General features: G+C 30.6%; 1 protein-coding gene across 1 annotated transcript in view; it reads left to right on the top strand.

Annotated features, from left to right (window-relative positions):
• The window catches only part of LOC126878958 (uncharacterized), a 40023-nt gene that overhangs the window by 638 nt on the left and 17208 nt on the right, over window positions 1-22177 (top strand). The window contains exons 2-3 of the mRNA XM_050641827.1: window positions 10111-10173; window positions 17439-17531. Of these exons, the coding sequence (XP_050497784.1) occupies window positions 10111-10173; window positions 17439-17531 (156 nt within the window). The remainder of the gene's footprint in view (window positions 1-10110; window positions 10174-17438; window positions 17532-22177) is intronic.

The following is a 22177-nucleotide window of genomic DNA, read 5'->3' as shown; positions in this document are numbered from 1 at the left end:
CTCGGGCCAAAGGCCCTCGGTTTATACACCATTGACCTCAACCGTTATTATCCTTATAATACCCTTGGTACCCTAATAACTATAAAACCGTTTAATAGTAGTATCATATAAATAAAACTTCTTATGCCTGGTTGCACCAACAGCTATTAAGTTTAAGACTTATCTACTTTAAGCTTAAATATAAATGTAAATCCTTATGCTGGGGCCACACTAGCGTCTAATACCGTTAAAATGATCGCATTATTTGACATATTATCTCTAATGCAAATAATGCAATAATTAACGACATTTGACGCTAGTATGGCCTCAGCATTAAAGTATAAGCTGGGCTTAGCTAAGCTGGAGCTTAAAATCTGTTGGTGTGACCAGGCATTAAACTTTTATTTAATTATTAATGTCGTAGAAACAATAATTGTAAAACGCAACATTTTACTACAGAGTATATATCCTAGACGGTTAAATAGCTACAGTCAAACCCGCTTATTAGAGTACCGCTTATAGAAATATCCCGGTTTAAAGAATAGAATTTTGATGTCCCGAAATGTTTCCATTTACTCCTTAATAAATTTAACTGCTTATAGGAATACGTTTTTGTAAAATGGTACCACTTATTAGAATATATTTTTCAAGTAACCAAAAACTTTTTATGTACAATTTCCTACAAAAAATGATTTCTGGTTTATAGGACCTGTCGATAATAAACACTTTATTACTTACTTTATTATGGGCACCAAACCTCCGCCAAACATTTACCGATCATAAAGTAGGTACTTTTTCATTTGTGTAAATATTCTTATAGCTCACCCACCACCCACGTCGTTCTCTGTTTGGATTTTTAGAAACAGCTAATTTAGAAGTCATGACTGCTTGTAAATAATATAATAACCGCTGTATAATATGTATTATAAGAAGTTTTCTGGAGGGTAAAACTAATGTCAATTTTTTAATTATTATATTTGAAAGCAACAATGACTAATATTTTAGGTAACAAAAAAAAAATAGTCTCAGATTACCGATTATTTTTCAAAAAAGAACTTAGTCTGTTGAATGTATGCTTATTTGTGTATGTATGCACAGATAATCTAGTTTGGTGTTTTAATAAAATAAGCAATAGTTATACTAGATACTGTATTATTGACACATATGTACACCACGTATGTATGTACATGTACATACAAACTATGTACGTGTATATACATAGTATGTACATGTACAAAGTGGGTTGTACTATTATGACGTACCTATATTCAGTACATTTATTTCTACTAGCCACCACTGATCGGTTATTAGAATATCCCGGTTATAGGAATATTTTTGCTTGGCACGAATGCTATTCCAATAAGCGGGTTCGACTGTATATTTGTTTATTTTGTGTTAAAACTCAACAGGCCTAAAAGGCCTATGGCTAAAAATACAATTAATATAATACAATAATATAATAATATACAAAACTTGTATTAAGTTGGGTGGATTTTTGTCCAATTATGCTCCTTGCCTACTAAATTGACTTACTGTTCTCTTCCATTCGTCCCTGTTTTTTACTACTTCTTCCCAACCAATAATTCCTTCATTTCTGAGATCTTCCTGTACGCTGTCCAACCATCTTTTTCTGGGTCTTCCTTTCCTTCTTTGATCTTTGGTTCGTTATACAGTTCCTGTAGTTCCTTGTTGTTCAACCTTTCTCGTGTTTTTGCCTCCATATATATCTTTGAGCATTTTCCTTTCCCATCTTTCCAATTTCACCATATTTGCTTTTTTCATTTTCATATTTCACTATCATAGGTCACTGTGGGTTTACTGTTTTTTGTATCCTTAGCTTTGTTCTTCTCGATATATACAGTCCGTTCCAACGAAAATTTGACTCCCCCCCCCCCCAGAAACTCAGAAACCAAGAGCTTCTTCAAAATACCTACATGCCCTCAAATGTAACCCCCTACTGCCCCGCATCGACCCCCACTTTTTTTTTAAATTGCAAGTGTAGTCGAGTTGTACATCATTTGCAAGGTAATTTTTTCTCTAAACGATGCTCTATTTTTTTTTAATTTACGTAATAAGTTTGAAGAAAATTTTGGACTTATAAAATTTATTATAAATTAGTTAAATCCAAAATTATCTTTAAAGTTATTCCGCCAATTTAAAAAAAATTAGAGGGTCTTGTAGAGAAAAAAAATACCTTTCAAATGATGTGCCACTCGACTACACTTGCCATTAAAAAACTGGGGGTTGATGCGGAGAAGGGAAAGGGGGACGAATTTTGCATGAAAATTCGTCCCCCTTTCGATACAAACGACATGTTTTTTTTTTAATTCTGAAGAAACTCTTGGTTTCTGAGTTACTGGGAGGGGGGTCAAATTTTCGTTGGAACACTCTGTATATTTGGATTTTATCAGTGGTCTTAGGCTTCCCATCTTTTTATTTCCTTTTGCTAATCTGGCATTCAGTACCCATTCTTTCTGACTTCTCTCATATATAATAACCTCCAGATACGTAAAATGGACTAGTCTCTCAAAGTTATATTCCCTTGCTTCATTAGAGATATTAAAGTAAACTATCCGTCTCCTTTTTGCTCTGTTTTTCCGAGTATCATGTACTTTGACTTTTCCTGGTTTATTTCGAGGTCAAAAAATTTTGACTCCTTTTCTAATCTTTTCATAATGTTTCTTAATTCTTTTCTTGTTTTCGGTAGAACAGTAAGATTATCAGCGAATGTAGGGATGGCGGTTTTTGACAAAACACCGGTTTTCGGTTATACCGCTTTTTTTTTCATACGGTTTAACCTGGCGGTTAAAACCGGCCAAAAAAAAAACCGGTTTTTCCAAAAACCGGTTTTCGGTTTTTTTAATCCAATAGGTTACAATGTTACATTTACAATGCACTTTAGTTTGCGATACTCCACTCGACTCGATACTCGATATCAATATGATCAAAATTAGTACTATCGAAAGAACATCAACATCCATATAAATAAAACACAATTTTTAATAAAACCATTTTAGTCTATTAATTATTATATTTATTTATTATTTTATTATTATTATATATTTATTGATTATTATTAAATGCAATATAGCGTAAGATTAATATATACATCTTGCAATAAAATACAATTTCACCCAACCATTTCAACTTAAAAAATTTTCCAGTCTCTTTCAAATGGGATTTAAAAAAAAATAATATCAACATAAATATTTTACTTAAAAATAAATTGGATAATGAAATTTATCTTATATTTTTACTACCATCAAAAAAAATTTATCATGTATTTCTTTTAAAACGTTTCTATATTTGTATAATAGGTACATTTTAACTCATTTAATACTTCCTGTATGGGTGTATCGTTTTGAAAACGTAGGGAAATCCTTGGAGATTCGTATTTGTAATCGATACTTCGATATTCATAGTCAGAACATTATTTTTGGAAATAAGAAAAAGTCATTCGCCCACTTTCAATGTCAAGAGTCAAGTGTGAAACATAGATGATGTTTGCGTCTACTTCAACCAGATCACTTCTTATGTAAATATTATGATTACAAATACCTTTTCAACGAAATATTATAATAAAATTAATTGTTTCTGGCTGATATGAGTTTGCATTTTCAGTTTTCTTGTGTATTTATAAAATAAAATTTGAATTATGGCTTTGTTTGGAATAATTACTTGAGAATAATAATTATGATTGGGATCCAAAATAATGCCTAACCTATTCCTAATCACCGTAAAAACCTGATAACCGGTTTTTACTTTAAAAAGAAAAAACCGGTTATAACCGGGACAAAAAAAACCGGTAAAACCGGTTATTGCGAAGTAAAAAAACCGGTTTTAGGTTAAAACCGGTAGGTTTTTCCCATCCCTAAGCGAAGGTCAGACATTGTTGAAGGATCCGGTCACGATACACAGAGAACCGGTATGCCGATTGTCGTCGCTAAATTTGGTTCGGCTGCGCAGCACGTCACGTGGGAACCTAACAGATATTTGCTTATTGTTTGGATGCATTATTTCGTATGTGGTGGCGTTGAAAGTGAATAGATTGAGGCGGTTTTAAAATATTAAGCTATCAACGATTTAAGTAATTCTATATTATTTTAGATACAAATTGCTGTTTATTAGAATAACTATTATAATATAAATATTAGTTTTATAGTAATTTATTAAAACCGAGACTATAATGCCATTTGAGGTGATATTATGCATGTGCAGAACACGAACATATATTAGAATGAGGGATATTAACAGAAAAATAAGTTTTAAAAACTGCCAGAGAGCACTTGACAAAGAGATATCTAAATTTTCTAATTTTAAAAAATGATTTTAATTATGGATACTAATTCTAATATTAAATAAAACTTTTCCCGCAAATTTGTTTTTTATTAATATTCATAATATGTATTAATATGCATAATTGATTTAAAGTTAAACCAAATTAGGAATCTAAAAATTTAAAGTGCGAACATTTTATACATACATATACAGAGTGGGCCAAAGAAAACAGTCCACCTCGATATTTGGCAGTATTTATTAAATTTTAAGGAAATGAAGAAACAGGTCAATTTTTTATCTAAGGGGGATTTTTTTACGCTACATACATTTGTAATTTGTCAACCCCCTCCCTTCCATTTCCCCCACCCATTATTTTTAAATAGCGAATACGGGTCGTGTGCTACCTCATTTGAAAGGTTATTTAATCTTTATTCAGTAATAATAACATTGACATAATTATTTATACAGGGTGTCCAAGAAAAATTATTTTGAATTAAATTAATTGACACAAAAAGAAGAATGTATGCAATTTATTTAAATCAACATACATTCTACTACTGACAGAAAACAGAGAAAAATGTATATTTGACAAATAAATATTGTTTTTCGCTTACATTAAATATTCAACCTACCAAGAGGCAGATGGTGGCAGCTTGAAAATTGAAATTAAGCGAAGAGCAATGTTTATTTATCAAAAAACATTTTTTTCTGTTTTGTGACACAGCAGAATGTATTTTGAATTAAATAAATTACATACATTCTTCTTTTTGTGTCAATTAATTTAATTAAAATATTGTTTTCTTGGACACTCTGTATAAATAATTATGTTAATGTTTATATTACTGAATAGAGAATCGAGTAACCTTTTAAATGAGCTAGCACACGACCCCTATTCCCTATTTAAGAATAAAGGGTGGGGAAAGTGGAAGGGAGGGGTTGACAAATGTATGTACCGTACAAATGTGTCCCACTTAGATCAAAAATCGAACTGTTTCGTCATTTCCTTAAAATTTAATAAATACTGCCAAATATCGAGGTGGACTGTTTTCTTTGGCCCACTCTGTATATGTATGTTATATTACAGTCTAATAAAATGTTCGCAGTTGAAATTTTTAGATTCCTAATCTGTAGCCCAGTAAATGAACGGGAAATTCGGCGATATCGTGTAATTTTCAGGGGCAACTCCGAATTGCATGAAAATTTGGATTTAGGTTCTACTTACCCTCCACTTCAAAGTTGAAATTGTGCCGTTGGTTGCTTTTACTTGGGGGGTGACAGTCACCCCTACTCGGGGGTGAAAAAACATACGTTCAAGATAGGACCGGAAATAGATAAATTGCCTCATTTTAAGCAACTTTTGTTCTATAGAGTTTTTTACGTAAGTCAATACTTTTTGAGTTATTTGCCATTGAAAATGTTGATTTTTCGACAAAAAAACTACGTTTTCAGACGGTCTTTCGCAAATAACTCAAAAAGTAAATATTTTATCGAAAAAAATATCCTTAGCAAAAGTGTAGCTTATAAAAACCCAAAAAAAAAATGGTGTATCAGTAAAGTCTATCAATTAAATAAAAACAAAGTTGTAGCTCATGAAAAATACGTTCTTATTCGTCTAATTCCAAATCGAATATTTCAAGGTGAAATCACCGAAAAATTAAGCACTTTTCGGGAAAAACCCATTTAAACTTTTTTAAAGTGTTTATAAAAAGCTTTGTTTTAATTGTTAACAAAAGTTTTAGCATTAAAAATAAGGGAATTACGCTCAAAATAAAGTTGGCCCTCTTTTTTTTTGAAAAAAAAATCATGAAAATCTCGCCGTGTTTAGCTCCCCAAATGAAATTAATCGCTACCGCTTTACAAACAATTTACTTACCTATCTATTTTTTATATGATCTGTCAGTCTCACCGGTTTAAAGTGTTTATTTTTGAAATGGTTATAATTGAGAAAGCTTGAATGGGTCACTAATCACAAGTGTATGCAAATTTTGAACAGCCATATCTTAACCAATTTTTGTCTTGCGGAGAAACAAAATGAAACTAGCATATTATAATAGCAAAACCTACATTTGTTTACTCCTTAAGATTTTTCTTATCACTAATACTTTTTAAGTTATTTTGAAAAAATGAAATTTTTCAAAAATTATTTTTTATTATAAAACCAAATGTTTTCAAAAATAAGCACTTCAAACCAATCAAACTTACAGATCATGTAAACAATACACATACAGTTAAAATAGATGGTAAAGCCAAACGATTAATTTCATTTAGGGTGCTAAATAGAGGGAGGTTTTCACGATTTTTTTTACCAAAAAAAAGGGGCCAACTTTTTTTTTCAGTGTAACTCGTTTATTTTTGATGCTGTAAACTTTTGTAAAAAATAAATAATAAGCTTTTTTTCGATACTTTAAAAATGTTAATAAGGTTTTCCCGAAAAACGCTTCTTTCTTCGGTGATTTCGCGTTGAATTATTCGATTTGGAATTAGACGCATAAGAACGTATTTTTCATGAGCTACAACTTTGCTTCTACTCAATTTGTAGACTTTACTGTAAACCATTTTTTTCGTTTTTTTATAGGCTACACTTTTGAAAAAAATATTTTTTTCGATAAAATATTTACTTTTGGATTTATTTGTAAAAAACCGTCTAAAAACGTAGTTTTTTTGTCGAAAAATCAACATTTTAAATCGCGAATAACTCAAAAAGGATTGACTTACGTAAAAAACTTTATATAACAAAAGGTGCATAAAATAAGTCAATTTATCCATTTCCAGCCTCATTTTAAACACGCGTTTTTCACCCCCCGAAAAGGGGTAAATGTCACCCTCCAAGTAAAAGCAACCAACGGCACAAATTCGACTTTGAAGTGGAGGGTAAGTGGAACCTAAATCCAAATTTTCATGCAATTCGGAGTTGCCCCTGGAAATTACACTCCAAAACGGTCATTTATTGGGCTACTGGTTTAACTTAAAATCAACATTTTTCTATTTTGTAAATAAAATTTGAAAGTCATCAAGTACTTCATCTAAAACTTAAAATTTCTTAATTGATTTGTGTTTTTTTTTAGTCAAATATGTTTCAACAATATAGAATAACAGTAAGGAGACATAATTTTATGTGAAACATTTTTACAGACCCAGAAGTAAATTGAATGTTTATATTATTTCTGCTTTATTTTTTTCATATACTATGGTAAATGTATATTGGACAACATATACTTAAAATCTTTATTTTTCAATTGAAATTAATGTTTAAATTAAATGCATATTGGAAAATGACAGTAAAAAGAATATAAAATAAAATTTCTTATTTAAAAGCGATGATAGGTACATAATTTTAAAATTCGAACAATATTACCGCTTCATTTAGCATTGCCGGATGAAAATTAAGGTTCCCATATGACGTCACGCGTTCGCCTTCCATGCGTGCGAACATACCGGGATTCGGTCATTTTAACTCAGCTAATTCTGATTATTGTTTCCAATACAATACTAAGTTAAAAAACAACGTACTTTTTAAATTAAATAGTCCCTCTCTGGCCAGCGTAAAAATTTCATCTGTATTTCTGGACTAGCAACGTCTGTAAAAAAATCATTTTAAGACGGCTGATTCTTTCATATATTGTTCCCTATGCTTCCTCGAACACCGTACCGGCCATATCGCTACTGATACAGCTTGCGTTCATTACTGCGCAGCACACTTGTACAGGTAAACATATCGAATTTAAAATTATTGTAAGACGAAAAATTTTTTTGTCATTACTTTTTAAACATTATTAGAAATATGAACTGTAATTGATAGACATTTCTGTGCTTTAAAAAGTAATGACAAAAAAATTTTTCGTCCTAAAATAATTTAAATTCAATATACAGGGTGATTGATGAGTGTGATAAAGCTCAGTAGATCCGCTATAGTAATAGATAGCAATAAAAGTTAATAATAAAAATTGTGGCCAACTTTTAGCTTCACATTACGAAATTAGTTAGATTGTTACAGGGTGTTCGATAACATAGTGGCAGACCAAACTTATGTTTTTTAAATGGAACACCCTATATTTTATTTTATATTCGAAATCCTCTTAACTACCCCATCACAAAAATATAAAGGTTTGTTATGTTATATAGGGCTTTTACAAAGGTATAACCAATTTTTATATGAAAATCGTAACAAGTTCAGCTCCCTGTATAAATAAAAAAAGCACAATAGCGATGGTTTATTGGTGCCATATTTTTTGTTGATTGTAAAAATTTTTTAAGAATTGTTGATATTGCTAATTTTCCTTATATCGAATACAGGGTGAGTCAAAACGCAAGTACATTCTTTTCTCAGAAATTTTAAATGGAACACCCTGTATTTTATATTACTATCGAAAAATATCATTCCCGTACTTTAATTTTTGTATAATATTCCCTATGCCTAAATTTGTCAGTTTTCGAGATATTTTCATTTTTCAGAGCAAGTTATTAATTAGGGTGTTCTATTTAAAATTACTGTGAAAATAATGTACTTGCGTTTTGACTCACCCTGTATTCGATATAAAGAAAATTAGCAATATCAACCATTTTTACAAATTTTGACAATCAACAAAAAAATATGGCACCAATAAACCATTGCTGTTGTGCTTATTTTTATTTATACAGGGAGCTGAACTTGTTACGATTTTCATAGAACATTGGTTATAACTTTGTAAATACCCTGTATAACATAACAAACCTTTATATTTTTGTGATGGGGAAGTTAAGAAAATTTCGAATATAAAATAAAATATGGGGTGTTCCATTAAAAAAAAAACAAAAGTTTGCTCTGCTACTATGTTATCGAACACCCTGTAACATTCTCACTAATTTTGTAATATGAAGCGCAAAGTTAGCTACAATTTTTGTTAATAACTTTTATTGCTATCTACTACTATAGCGGATCTACTAAGCCTTTTCACACTAATCAATCACCCTGATTTTGTGTTTACCTGTACAGGTGTGCTGCGCAGTAATGAACGCAACCTGTATCAGCAGCCAGATGGCCGGTACGGTGTTCGAGGAAGCATAGGGAACAATATATGAAAGAATCAGCCGTCTTAAAATGATTTCTCGAAAACGTTGCAAGCTCTTAGACCATTCGGATCATGCACCAAACTGTATATCTCTATGACCTCACATTATGTATGTCCCAAATAGGAAATTTTTCGTTGTTTAATGATCATTATCATCAGTCTATTCCCCTGTTTGTATCCAGAGTGCATGGTCTTGCTCAGTAAATAAATAAAAACATTAGTATTAGAAAAGAAGAATTAAGTTATAATCTAACGTTAAAATAAATAATTAAAACAATAAATATAGTAAAACAAATACTTATAGTAAAGAATTAAAACAAATCTACAGTGGCAATGCCGCAACTGTCAACTAAATGTTACCAATTTATGCCAAAGTCGCATAATGCCTTTGTTCGATCGCAGTTAGAGTGTAATCCGAACAAGTTTGTTAAAAAAACGCTTTATATTCCACTTACACAAATTAAATGAAACAAGTTAGGTTATGATTCTTTAAATTAATTCTAGTGTACTCGGCTAAACGATTCTAAAAAGAAACACACCTATACCCTAGTCCACGAATATACGACTGATTTGGATTATCTCAACAACGAATATTTTACTGTGTAAAATATAAAGAACGAAAGTAAATTGCAAATTACATTGTTGTTTATTGGAATAATTATTAGAGCCATTTACTTTCGTACTTCATATGTTGCACACTATTTCGTGTTGGTATCATGTAACGTCACGTGCTATGACGCTGATGACGTGCAACGGTATCTATATTGTACGGACTGTATGTATTTATAAATTATTTTATTTTTAGCGAGATAAACCTACTAAAACGACTAACGATTCATTATCAGCTCTTCTTAATTCTAATAATCAGGTAAGGCAATAAATTTAGTTTTAAAGGCTCTCAAAACAACTTGAATACCCAGAAAGTTTTTGTAAATTGTATTCAAATTTTCTATGCCGCTCTGTTTTGTCAATCTACTTATTTTGCCTTAAGGGGATAGGCGCAAACCTTCGGTTCCAATGCTATTTAAATGCATTCGTTTTTTTAATCCTGAGAAAACTGATAAGTATTTTTGAATAATTTAAACGCACAATGAAACATTACATAATTACCGAGGGTAGAAAGTCCCTAAAAACTTCTATAGTGTTTATTTTCATAAGTTACAGGGGTAGAAAAAGAGAAAATTTAGTTTAATTTTTAATTTCAAATATCTCATTTAAAAGAAACTTTGTGTTTATTCTAAGGGACTTTCTACCCTCGGTAATGATGAAATCTCTCATTCTGCGTTTAAATTTTTCAAAAATATTTATTAGTTTTTTCAGGATTCGAAAATGAACGCCATGAACATTCGCTATCTTTGTCATACAACGCCCTCAGTCGAACATAGTGTGGTGACAAGATAGTGACAAACAAGGCTACTAAATATTTGATGGCTTCAGGAGTATTTTGAGTTGTTTATTAAATAATATTGATAGTGTATTTGATAAATAATTGATTTAGGACGTGAAATTAATAAAAAGTTATTTATTGTTAATTATTTATGAGAACTTTATCTAAGAACTCTAAGAACAAACAGCAATTTGGACGAATCAGTGTGAATGGTCAACAAATAGAAAGAGTAAAAGCATATACCTACCTTTGTACGAACGTCAATGAAAACTGGGACCATTCTGTAGAAATCAAATGTAGGATAGAGAAAGCAAGATCTGCATTTCAAAAAATGGCAAAGTTGTTCAAATGTCATGATTTGTTGATACCCATAAAAGTCAGATTACTACGATGTTATATCTTTCCTATACTGTTGTACGGAGTTGAGTCGCGGACTCTCACAGACGCCACCTGCAAGAAAATTGAGGCTTTTGAGATGTGGCTTTATCGTCGAATCCTGAAGATATCTTATACCGACCACATTAATAATAAAGGTGTTTTACTGAGAATGAAAATAGAAAAAGATATGAAAAAGATGTTAATCAAAATAAAAACAGCCAACATCGAATACCTCGGTCACATCATGAGGAACAGTGAAAGATATGGACTGCTGCAACTGGTCTTACAGGGAAAAGTAGAGGGAAAGCGAGAACCAGGAAGGCGAAGGATTTCGTTGTTGAAAAATCTACGTACGTGGTTCAACACAACCACTACAAATCTTTTCAGAGCAGCAGTGTGCAAAGTACAGATTGCCACGATGGTTGCCAACATCCGAAACGGATAGGCACTACAAGAAGAAGAATTATTTATGGAAGATCCAAGCATAGAATATACCAGGGTATATTCTGTGATCCAAGTATTTTATTGTTAAAGATGTTCAAAATATATCTAAGCGTTCCATAGTTAAACATTTTTAAAAAATCACTCTTTATCACTTTTCCTCTTTTCTCGATTAAGTATTAGTTTTTATGGTATAGTATATATAAATTATTGTAATCACTGAAGACATAGTTAGTGAAAAATAATCATATTAATTAACTGAATTAATAATTTAAGCGATTAAACAAGTAACGATTATCCAAGAACATTCAAAAGCCATCTCTAAGTTAATGATGACAATGTCATTGTCAAATAATATTTGCCTAGATCTCCATGCCAGTGAGAATTTTACTACACGGAATTTGCCGTATAAAGAAAGAAAAAGTAGGGATAGCCGTAAGATATTTGCGCCTACGCTCTTAAGGGTTTTACACCAATGTTATTGCATTTAAAGAAGGATCTTTTTAGTAATTCGTAGACTTGAAAAGAGATCAAATCAATGTTCTTTTTATAGGTTATATGTAAATTGAAATAATTAAGTCCTTTATAACATTTAAAAATGGGATAAACGCGTTCAAACCCCCAAAACCCCCATAAAAACAGTTTTTTGGATCTTTGAAGGTGACGAACCTTATGGAAAAATCTAAAAAAATTAAAAACATAGTGTTTGATAAAATACACAAAATAGAACAAAATTAGATCTCCAACCATCTCCAAAAAAAAGTTATATAATTTTTTCCAAAAATTTTTTGAGATTATTATACACTCAACGTACGGATCTATAAAAAATAAAAGTGTTTTGTAAAGCCTCAACTATGCCTATGAATTTTTTGAAATTGTAAAATTGATTTCATAGTACCTAAAAAAAATAAAAACGAAAAATGAAGTTTTTGATGTTGGGGGACGGGGAAAGGGGGTGGAGGGTTAAAATTACACTGTGTCTTATTTGCTAATCACATAGAACTTAATAAAAAATGAATAAAATTGAATTCTGGAAGCCTGCCAGGGTACCTTTTAATCTATTTATTTGTCCATAAAAAGTTTGATGCGCCACTGTCGACGTATGTGCCACTAAAAAGTGACGGCACAGTGTTTTGTGTTCATACGTTTTCTTTTAGGTTCTTCTATTTAAGTTATAGAGTCTTATCGTGGCTAAAATGATTAGCAAATTTCACTTTATTCATATTATTTTCTTTCTAGTCCAGTATTTCGTTTTTCTAGTATTCCAAGAATAGCCCAGTCGGGATACCATTTGACCTTGTATTAGGAGCTGCCCCAAATTGTATTTTTCTAATATTTAGGGGTGGTCAATAGTAGTATAAATTTAAAATCTCGACTGAATTCCGCCATTAAGTTAGCCGCCATCTTGATTTTAAACGAGAACCGTTTTTGCTCAATATCTCTGCCATTTTCAACTTTTCGACAAAAAGTATAACAACCAAAATTGTTGAAAATGTAATTTTCTATCATTTCTATTTTTACAATTTTTTCGTGACATCGATATTTTCCGAGTTATAGCGGAAAATAGTGATTGTTATATATAAATAGAGCTTAATTATTGAATTATCTAGTTTTTTGTTAGTTTTACGACAAAAATGTTCCTATACAAAAATAGAGAGAATTGAATTCTACACAATTTTAGTTGCTTTCATTTTTTTGCTAAAGGTAATATTTAAGGTAGTATGTATGCGATAATGGCGCGAGCGTAAGACCTGATTGATTTTGTAGCAATTGTTTTTGTTCAATATCTACGCCATTTTCAACTTAAATTGTTCCAAATATGATTTCCTACAATTTCTTTTTAACAATTTTTTTTTCATGCGGTTGATATTTTCAGAGTTAAGAGGGAAAATAGTAAAAAGTGCATAATTACTGAATTTAATCTTTTTTCCGAGCTGCCCCAAATTTTATAATTCTATCCTTTAGGCCACTTTAGGGGAGATCAATAGTAGTGTAAATTTAAAATCTTGACTAAATTCCGCGGTTGCATTAGCCGCCATATTGATTTTAAAGGAGAACCGTTGTTGCTTAATATCTCCGCCATTTTCAACTTTTCGACAAAAACGGTAGGAACTAAAATTGTTGGAAACGCAATTTCCTACAATTTTTTTATGCGATCAATATTCTCCGAGTTAAGGAGGAAAATAGTGGAAGCGGAGGGGAAGCATAATTATTGAATTGTCTCATTTATTATTAACTTTACGACATATTGTACATAAACAAAAATAAAGAGAATTATATTTTATACAATTTTTGAAACGTCCAATGAAACACCAACCAAACTAAGTAGGTAACAGACATAAATAATAACTTATATGCATTAAGTTCACTTAATTTTATTAACTAGCGTGTTTTATTGGTTGAATTTGTCTGTCGATAATTAAGTTTCATCTCAGCTAACATATTTTAATATTTCAACAATTTTTTTTAAATTTTGGACACCGTTGAGGGGAATTTTCTCATTCCCCCTCTTAGACCCGCAACTGGTTCTCTCGAAAAATTGTAGTAATTCGTAATTGCAACAATTTCAGTTCTTACACTTTTTGTCGAAAAGTTGAAAATTTGGAAGATAATGAACAAAAACAATTGTTTTAAAATCAATCGGGTCTTACGCTCGCGCCTTTACCGCATACATACTACCTTAAATATTGATTTTATCAGAAAAATGAGAGAGATCAAAATTGTACAAAATTTAATTCTCTTCATTTTTGTATAGGTTAAAATTTGTTGTAAAAGTAGTAATAAACGGGATAATTCAATAAATCAATAATTATGATTTAACTGTCACTGTTTTTCCCCATAACTCGGAAAATATGGACCGCACAAAAAAAATTATAATAAACGAAATTATAGAAAATCACATTTTCAACAATTTTAGTTTGTATATTTTTTGTCGAAAAGTTGAAAATGGCGGAGATATTGAGCAAAAACAGTTCTCATTTAAAATCAAGATGGCGGCTAACGCAACGGTCAAATTCAGTCGAGATTTTAAATTTATACTACTATTGACCCCCCATAAAGATTGGAAAAATACAATTTGGGGCAGCTCCTAATGCAAGGTCAAATGGTATCCCGACTGGGCTATTCTTGGAATACTAGAAAAACGAAATACCTACCGTAAAAATAGGAAAAATATAAAGATGCAAATAATTTGTAGACGGTATATATTTAAAAATTATTGTTTCACTTATTATCACCAGACTGTGAACTTGTGCAGTAAACATTTTTTTACAAGGAGAAATGAATTGGCTTAAAGCGAATACATATGGCACCTCCGCTCAAAGAGTGTCATAACTCAAAAAAAAAATTAAAATCGGTTTTATTGCACCAACAGTTTAATAAAACTATAAACTCCTATCTCACAAAGTGTCACATCAATGGATAACATCAAAGTATTTATCGTTAGATGACACTAGTGTCATTATACGATTATCCAAAATCAACGACGCACCGAACACAGTCAGTGTCACATATCGACTTGTGCAAAGCATTTGTCCGTCTAAGATGTGTATAAAGCGTCCTTTGTCGAGTTAAGACAGTATATGTGATTACATACTTTATTCAAAACAATCTGCGTATGTGCTCAAGAAAAGTGACACATTTATCACTTATTTATCTTTCTTTGTGCAGTATTTTGTGTTTAATGTTATTACTTGTATTTAGAGTTACATCATTAAAAAGTATAAGTCTGTTAACCAGAAAATAATAATGATATTATATACCTACTGTACTGCAAGTGTCACTTTTGATAAATAATATTTTGTAAATTTTTCGTTATTTTATCTGTATAGTGTCACAACGCAAAAAAATGTTTCAGTATTTTTAATATACTTAATACGCTATTTTATAGAGCTTCAAAACCATTGTAACTGACTAAATAGTCCGTTCTTTAACGGTAAAATATTGCAAAACCTCTAAATTTTAAAGAACCGTTTGGATCGACATGAAATTTGACATACACATAGCTAACAAGTCAAAGAAAAAAGGTGATATTGTGCCGATATGTGCTTTTGCCCTGGGGGTGGTTTTCACCCCCTTTTGGGTGAAAAATATTCGTCCAAAAAAAGTCAGGAAATGGATAAACTGACTAATTTTAAGTAGCTTTTGTTCTATAGAGTTTTTTCACTAAGTCAATACTTTTCAAGTTATTTGGCAGTGAATATGTTCATTTTTTCAACAAAATAACCACGCTTTTAGACGGTTTTTTTGCAAATAACTCAAATAAGTAGTAAGAATTTTGTCGAAAAAACATTCTTGGCAAAAATATAGCCTGTAAAAAATTAAAAAAAAAACGGTGTATATATCACGTATCTACACCTAGTAGAAGCAGAGTTATAGCTAATGAAAAATAGGTTCATATTCGTCAAATTCCAAATGGAACACTTTAACGTGAAATAACCAAAAATGAAGCACATTTAGGGGAAAACTCATTACAACTTATTTAAAATGTTTAAAAAAAGCTTCATTTTTATTTTATAAAAAAAAAATTCTAGCATCAAAATTAAACAAGTTACGCTCAAAATAAAGTTAGTCCCTTTTGGTTTTGGTAAAAAAATCGAGAAAATCACCCCCTAATTAGTATCTTAAATGAACTTAATCGTTACGACTTCACAAGTTTCTTGACTCGTGTATATATTGTTTATATGATCTGTAAGTTTCATCGGTTCAAAGTCCTTATTATTGAAAGGGCTGTAGTTGAAAAGGGTTGAACGAGTCACTGATCATGAATGTATGCAAATTTAGAAACACCAAACCTTAATCAATTTTTGTCTAACAGAAAAACAAAAAAATACATGATATTCAGAAAGGCAAATCTGACTTTTTTTGTTTTTCTTGATTTTTGGTATCTCTAAAAAATTTTGAGTTATTTTAAAAAAAAAGCATATTTTTCAAAATTTAAATTTTTAAAAATTTTACTTTGAAACCAAATTTTTTCAAAAATAAGTACTTTGAATCGATGAAACTTACAGATCATATAAACACAACATAAGTAAAATAATTTGTGGAGCGGTAACGATTAATTTCATTTAAGTTGCTAATTAGGGGGTGGTCTTCCCGATTTTTTTTTTTTTTTGCAAAAACAAAAGGGACCAACTTTATTTTGAGCGTAACTTGCTTAAATTTAATGCTAGAAACTTTTTGTAAAAACAGAAATAAAGCTTTTTTTAACCACTTTAAAAAAGTTATAATGGATTTTCCCCAAAGAGTGCTTAATTTTTTGGATATTTCACATCGAAATATTCTATTTGAAATTTGGTGAATATGAATCTATTTTTCATTGGCTATAACTCTGGTTCTACGAGATCCAGAGACCTAACGCGAACACCATAAGAACGTTTTTTTCGACAAAATACTTACTTTTTGGGGTAATTGCCAAAAAAAAAATCGTCTAAAAATGTGGTTATTTTGTTGAAAAATGAACATATTCACTCGCAAATAACTCGAAAAGTGTTGACTTGGCGAAAAAGCTCTATAGAACAAAAGTTACTTAAAATTAGTCAGTTAACCCATTTGCGGACTTATTTTGGACATATATTTTTTCACCCCCAAAAGAGGGTGAAAGTCACCCCTAGATCAAAAGCACACATCGGCACAATATCACTTTTTTTCTTTGGCATATAAGCTATACGTATGCCAAATTTCATGGCAATCCAAGCGGTTCTTTAAAATATAGAGCAAAAACCGTGAAAGAATGGACTAAAAATAGTTATTATTCTAATTTTAATAGTTTTTGAATTAAAACTGAAAATGTTGTAGGACAAACTTTAAACGTTTAAACGTCGTTTTCTCGAAACTTTGGTTTTTTGACTTATGACACTCTTTGAGCGGAGGTGAGCGATAGGTTTCTTTTATTTTTTGATATAATTTTAAAATCTTCTTTATTTTAGGGAAAGAAAAAGGTGTCCTTGACTCCTAAAGAACTGGCTCATTTAATTGCTTCTTCCCTAATTCAGAGTTTAATAAGACCACGAATGTTTTCGGTAAGATAATCTTTAATTTTTCTAGTAGAATACCGTCACATAAACTTATTTATTTGATGGTTTGATGGCGCTGTGAAGAGAAAAATTCAAACACTACACCTGAACTAAATACAAGTGAGAACTGATCACCAATCAATGAGTTCACCAATAATTCGAAGATCAAAAACACAACTTTTCCATTTAATAAAAATATTTACCATATATAGCATTCAGAATTGTTAACAAAACTAAGAATTTTTTGGCAATTTTATATAATTTTTTACAAAATAATAAAGCATTTGGTTAATACCAGTGGAATCCATTCTACACCTCTACACTTCATATTACAGGGCAAGATCGCCGGAAGAAGATGCCCAGGCGGAAGAAGAGGCCTAGGCGGAAGAAGAATATCCTGGCTCCGAAATCTCTGGGAGTGGTATCAAGTATCAAGAGACCACCGCTAATCTGTTAGAGCTGCCGTAAATAAAGTTATTATTGCCAATATTATCGCCAATGTTCGATAATCGAAAAAGGTACTGAAAGAAGAAGAATGAAGTCCAAAAATCTAGTCGACCTCACAATACAAAAGATAACATTAAACCAAATTAAAATAGCGGTAGGCGGTAAGCAGACTGTTGACAACGTAGAAGAATTAATGTCAATATTCTTACCAATGCAACATATTTATGGTTATATAAATAATCGAATAGATGAGAAAAGAAAACGGACATAAAGACATCAAATCAAAACATCTAAGTGGGAAACGAATGAATCAAAAGAAGCTATAAAACTGGGAAAGCCATGCAAAGGGAAGAAGAAAACAGAAGGATATAATATGTGTGATGTCTAGAGAAAAAAAAAAAGAATATTAAAGTTTGTATAGTATTATAGTATTAGAAAATTATGAGTCTACCCCAAAATTTCGACAGTCAAAATCCCGACAGCCAAAATCCCGACGGCCAAAATACCGACACGCCAGAATCCCTACAGGCCAAAATCCCGACACGCCAGAATCCCGACAGGTTTGATAAGTTCCTTTTTAAAATATAATTACATTTATTTCTGGTTTTTTGTTTATGGCCATATGTTTTTTATTTTTTGTTTCTAAACGAAAGTGTACCATTTAATATGAACTAATTTTCTAAATAAAATTTCTAACATGGGTATATGAATAAAATTATTTTTTTTGCCAATATATAATCCAATAATATAATATGTATAATAAAATTCTGAATTCAATTTTACTTTCATATACTTAATAGATATTCTCATGTCACTTACAACCTTGCATTTCAGTAAGTATAGCTTTTATATTATAAAATGAAGTCTTCAATATTTTTTTCTTTTAAAATACATTATAATTTAGTACCCGTACTTATAAGTAAGTAATTAATTTTTCAATTTCAATACTCTATAATATGATTTGGTATTGCATTTGAAAAGGAAACAATAAATATTCAAAATGTAGTGGTCGGGATTTTTTACTTATGCGAGGATTGTTGCATGTCGGGATTCTAGCGTGTCGGGATTCTGGCGTGTCGGTGTTTTGGCCGTCGGGATTTTGGCTGTCGGGATTTTGGGCGCCACCGGAAAATTATATAGTAGTATTATAGTAAATACTCGATGTATTTGCAAAAATAATAACAGTAGCTAAGTAAAATGTGCATAACTAAATGAAGAGAATAGGTAAAGAAATTTTGATGACGTTTGAAAACGTCAGTGGGAGGCCAAGAGCTAGAGATAGGAAAGAAATTGAAACGTTTATTTGAAAAATAACACTTGTCCAAAAATTAAAATTTGGGCAAATCAAGAAAAACTACCCAGCTTCAATTTATTTCAAATCCACTTTAAATAAGATATTTATTGGAAGGAATTTGCATTTTAAATTAATTGCACAAGTTGGTTTTATATTTTTATTGATATTTTAAGTAAAAAATGGGTACAAACTTCGCAAAATATATTGGACAATATAGAGGTATTTTGTGTTGAACCCTTTCCGCCATGCTGATATTTCTAATACAAAAGAAACAAAGTCCGGATTATAAGCATGACAGAAAGATCAAAATAAGGGCCGCATATGAAATGCCTCCCGAAATAGGATTTCTTACCTGTCGCTAAAATGGTCACATACGAATTGCCTCCCAAGCTTTAAATAAATTACATGCTTCTAATCTTTATGTGAAGGTGAGACGTTGCCGCATATCTTCGTCCCTTTGTTAATTTTTGGCAAAATTGGTATTTTGTTATTTATTTTATTTTCAACCTTTATGTATTAAACATTATTGACACTAGGCGGTATTTATCAATTTTAACTAACCTATACATATATAATTAGTTCTATTAACCATTATTTAACAAAAAATACAAAAACATATTAAGAATTTTACAGATTTATTAAAAATAACATCACAAAAAAACTTATTTGGAAAATATTACAAATTGTGTATAGAAATATAAAATTACAAAATATTTTTCCTAAATTTATATGATACTACTTTGACAAATTCTAATCTATTTATTTTACATTCTCTTAATTCTAAAATTTTTTCATTTAGAAAATTTATTTTTGCTGTACTTTCCGCAACAAATTTTTTTGGTGTCGAAACAGAATTCATTTTAATGTAGGTATTTATTTGAAATTGTAAAATTACATCAATAAAATTATTAATGTTAGGATGAGGGCAGTAGAAAGAAGAATTATACTTGGAATGAAAACCTTCGCATGGGTTTGTGGTTCTTTGTAAAGATGAAGAGTGCTCAACCCAAAGATGTGGAGGAAATGTCGAATTTTCAGATATGTAATTATCAACAAGATAATCACAAAACTGGGTGACGTGACTCTTTCATCGACTGGTTTAATTTCTGCCAAGTCTATAGCAAAAAAATCGTTAACATTTAGGATGTAACAATGAAAGAACAAAAATATAAATAAGAAAATGCGTAATTTCGGTTGAGTCTGGTATTCTGGAGCTAATCCCAGTGCTTGAACCTTCTTATACCATGTCTGACCCAAATGAAAACGATATCCATGGAGATATTCAGGAAATGCCATACGAATACCATTATGAATCAAAATTTCAAAGTCTGAAGTTATTACTTTAGGGGATACAGGACAATTAATTTTAAAACATTCTTCTATGATATATTTATAAGCGAGATAATATGAAGATGACTTTTTATCTTGAAGTAAACAAAAGACAAGAGGAATATAATGTCCAGTTTTCAAGCCATGTATACTAAAAAATTGAGTGAAAAAACGAGGACAGTATTCAAAAGTTCCGTCAACATACCAATTGGAAACAGTCGAAAGAAAACGAAGATTTGAAAAACATGTTAAAATAACAATATGATTATTAAAAATATCCACAAGGAAAAGAAAATGTTTTTCCATTAAGTCGCCATTAAGTCCATTAAGTCATTGAAATGTAATCAACTCAATTTTGATCCCACGTGTTGGGAAATCTCAATACATTACCTTAGGGCATTATCCTGGTTGCCATGTGACCATCACAGGGCTTTTTATTGAAGTATGCACTTTTAAGGCATCTACATTATATGTAAAGGGTTTTTACCCGGATATTTTTCTTTTGTGGCTCAGCTAGCATCCAGTTTATCAAACAATGATGATGATTTTTATAAAAATCGAAAACGTTTTGTTGTGATGTAGCCCTTTTAAGGGATTTTAATAAAAAAAAATTTATACCTTTTACAAAGGATTTCTTTCCAATTTTATTAAAAATATCTTTGTCATTTTTAATTATAAAATTTTCATTTCTATTTGTAATAATAGAAGATGAATCGAGCTTTATGAAATTCAGATAGGTAGGTATATTTTTGGGAAGTTTAATTAAAGAATTTGTGGTTCTAGCATAATATAAATTTTGTCTCACCCTATTGATATCATTGATAGTAAATGTCTCTATATTTGTCTTCTTAAGTTCTTTACAGATGAGCTTCATTGGTTTTTCACTGAGATCTTCCACGGCTGCGCTTTTTATTGAATTGCTTACGGCTTTTCTATTGTAAACTTCGGCAGACAACTTCTCGTGGTTATGATCTAATATTGATTCAATTATCGTATTTTCACATCCCTGTGTTTTCACAAATGCTTTGCAGATTTTTTAGTACATGTCCACCGTTTTACTGTATCTTTGCCAACATTTTTTGAATCCCGAATGTAAAACCATCAATTGATAGTAAAGGTTTACCCTTTTGACTGACACTTATTGTTGATTCCATTATTTCGGATGTTATGACTTAAACACAATTTGATCTTGAAATCGACGAACTGACAAGCTTGAAATAGACAAACTGACTGATGCCGGAACTAATAAACTTTCAAGTATTTATACAACATTTAGCCCATTAGCACAATTTACAAAAGAGAATATAAAAAACAAAAAGATTAAGGTAAAAATACCTATTCATGTAATCGTTAAGAAGAGATTAGAATCGGAATTGGGATTGGAATTACCCAGAAAAGCTGGATCTTAGATTGTCGGGTAACAACTTTATTTTCTAAAAAGAAATATGTATATCGTACTGTGAAATATTTATATGAAACAAATTTTATGTACACTGCATTAAGAATTAGAAAAATCAAAATAAATAGATACTACCTATTTAAATTATGATTTGGCAACATTGTGTCATTATACAGAGATTAA

The sequence above is a fragment of the Diabrotica virgifera genome, chromosome 1 (assembly GCF_917563875.1).
Source record: "Diabrotica virgifera virgifera chromosome 1, PGI_DIABVI_V3a".
Classification (NCBI taxonomy): Eukaryota; Metazoa; Arthropoda; class Insecta; order Coleoptera; family Chrysomelidae; genus Diabrotica; species Diabrotica virgifera.
This window is presented reverse-complemented; position numbering and strand designations above follow the sequence as displayed.